General features: G+C 32.2%; 1 protein-coding gene across 1 annotated transcript in view; it reads left to right on the top strand.

Moving 5' to 3' along the window:
* Brwd3 (bromodomain and WD repeat domain containing 3) overlaps nt 1–2,323 on the top strand; it is a 157,801-nt gene that overhangs the window by 16,017 nt on the left and 139,461 nt on the right. Inside the window, exon 6 of the mRNA XM_005410071.2 lies at nt 1,252–1,350. Coding sequence (XP_005410128.1) covers nt 1,252–1,350 — 99 coding nt within the window. The remainder of the gene's footprint in view (nt 1–1,251; nt 1,351–2,323) is intronic.

Raw genomic sequence — 2,323 nt, 5'->3', positions numbered from 1 at the left:
CCTTGAGCTTACTTTGTAGCCCAGGCTGGTCTTGAACTCAGAACGATCCTCCTGCCTCAGCCTCCCTAGTGTTGGGATTACAGGAGTGCACCACCATGCCCGGCAATGTTCCTATTCTTTATTAGACCTTATGATGTCATCCTAATCATCTTGTTTGTTTTAACAGATAAAAGAAAATTATATATGTGTGTGTGTAGCTTTTTGGTGGTACTGGAAATTTAATTCAGGGTTTTGCACATGCCTAGGCATATACCCTATAACTGAAGTAGAATTCCCAGCCCTTTTTATTTTTACTTTATTTTGAGACAAGGTGTCACTAAGTTACCCAGTCTGCCCTTGAACTGGGAATTCTCTTGCCTTAGCCTCCAGAATAGCTAGAATTATAGGTGTGTACCATCACCCCCAAGTGTGAGGTTTTATAATAGAAGGTATTTAAGCAAAAATATTAACCCATCAATGATTATTCAGTTACAGTTTCTCTACTTTTTTTCAGTTTTTTTTTTACATTTTTTTTTCTATTTTTATATGGAACCCTAATAAGTAAAACTTATATAGTAGTATTTTATGAATATAAAAATAAGAAATTAATATTAAGGATTCCTCTTGGAATCATTAAATACTTCAGATATAGCAACCAATTTATTTTTAAATTTTGTTTTATTAATCTACTATTGTGATACATCCTAATTCAACAAGATAAGTAGCATAAATGATGCTGGGTTTTAAACATCTCATTTTGTAGTTTAAGGAAACTATAAAATATGCTGTCGTTGTATTGTTGCTGATACAGTTTTATAAGTGTGTATAAACCTAATCAAGAGGACCAATGTAAATTTAAAATGCTAATTGGTGGCATAGTTACTTAAGATTCAAATATATGCATAACAGAAACTGTAGTTTGAGACTAGCATAGAAATAAAATATCCTGCCGGAGATATAGTTCAGTGGCATAAGTGCCTTCCTGGCAGGCGCAAGGTCCTAAGTTCGATTCCCCGTATGAAAAACAAAAAAAAAAAAAAAAGAAAAAAAATAAAATATCCTGATAATATGTTAAGGTGTTAGTGTTTACCAGTGTAATTTATTTTATTAGATGTTTAATATATGAACATTATTTTATTGTGGCTTTAGTAAGTAACAATATATTCTAACAAATGAAATTGAAGATAGACATGCCTCTGGAGCATAAAGCAAAACAAAACAAAACAGCACTGCTCTTTTCCTTGGCTAACTTTCAGTGTTTTTTTTTAATAGACTGTAAGAGTACACTATGGAATGGGTCTGCTTTTGCAGCTCTGCATAGAGGCAGACCTCCAGAACTACCTGTAAATTATGTGAAACCTCCAAATGTGGGTGAGTAATGTCCATGTGAGTTATAAACATATTCTTGATTCATTCTTTCCTGAACTCATTAAAAAGCTAAAAATACACCCAGAGTTAATTTTGAATTTTAAACTGTTTACATTCTTGAAGAGTTTCTTAGTTGGTTCAGATTTTAAGTCATATTTATTTCAAGCAAATGTAATCATGCTTCTGTAAGAGGTGATCTTTTTAAAAATTTTGTTGCTTTCAGCAGAAGCATTTCTTTCATTTTTCTACATTATACTATAGGTGTTTTTAGCCCTATGCTTGTCTATTTACATGTTTTTGTGCTGTGTTTCACAACTTTTTTGTAGGGAACTATATAAAGTTAGCTTTCAGAAAGAAGCAAAAGTATATTCTGCTGATACTATATTTGTTTGCCAAACTTGTAACAACATTATACATTTTATATGTCTTTAAGCCCAGAACTTCACCCTCCCTGATTCTGGTTTACTGAAATTCACATGTCCCATCCAAATTATCCTTGGCCTATCTCTGGCCAGACCGTTTTGAAGAAACACTAGTGGTAATTTCCAAGGAGACCTAGGTGCAAAGCTATTTTTATTAAACTTAGTTCTCATAGAATATGTTCAGAACTAAGATGTAGGATGAATAACTACCATTCTGCTTCTCTATTTTGTCATGCTTTAAAGATTATGTAATTTTGTATAATGCCTGGTGTCCAGACTATGTCTTACAAGTTGAAAAGCATGAATTTCAAACTGAAAAGTAAGAATAAGTTTTATAAGAATAATGCTGTATACAATAAACTCATAAAACTTATTTTTTCTTAGAGGTTAAAGTGAGGCTAGCAGTGATTTTTAAAATATATGTATAGGAAATCATTGATTGAACATTGATAAAGCTTATTAAAGGGAACTGGATACTCTGAAAAATATTGCTAGTAATACTCTTTAGTAGCCTGAGTGGTACTTGGAAAAGTAGATCCCTGGATTTGGTTTAA

Source organism: Chinchilla lanigera, unplaced genomic scaffold (assembly GCF_000276665.1).
Source record: "Chinchilla lanigera isolate Chin_1 unplaced genomic scaffold, ChiLan1.0 scaffold00128, whole genome shotgun sequence".
Taxonomy (NCBI): domain Eukaryota; kingdom Metazoa; phylum Chordata; class Mammalia; order Rodentia; family Chinchillidae; genus Chinchilla; species Chinchilla lanigera.
The sequence above is the reverse complement of the archived record's forward strand: the minus strand, read 5'-3'. Positions and strand labels throughout refer to the sequence as shown.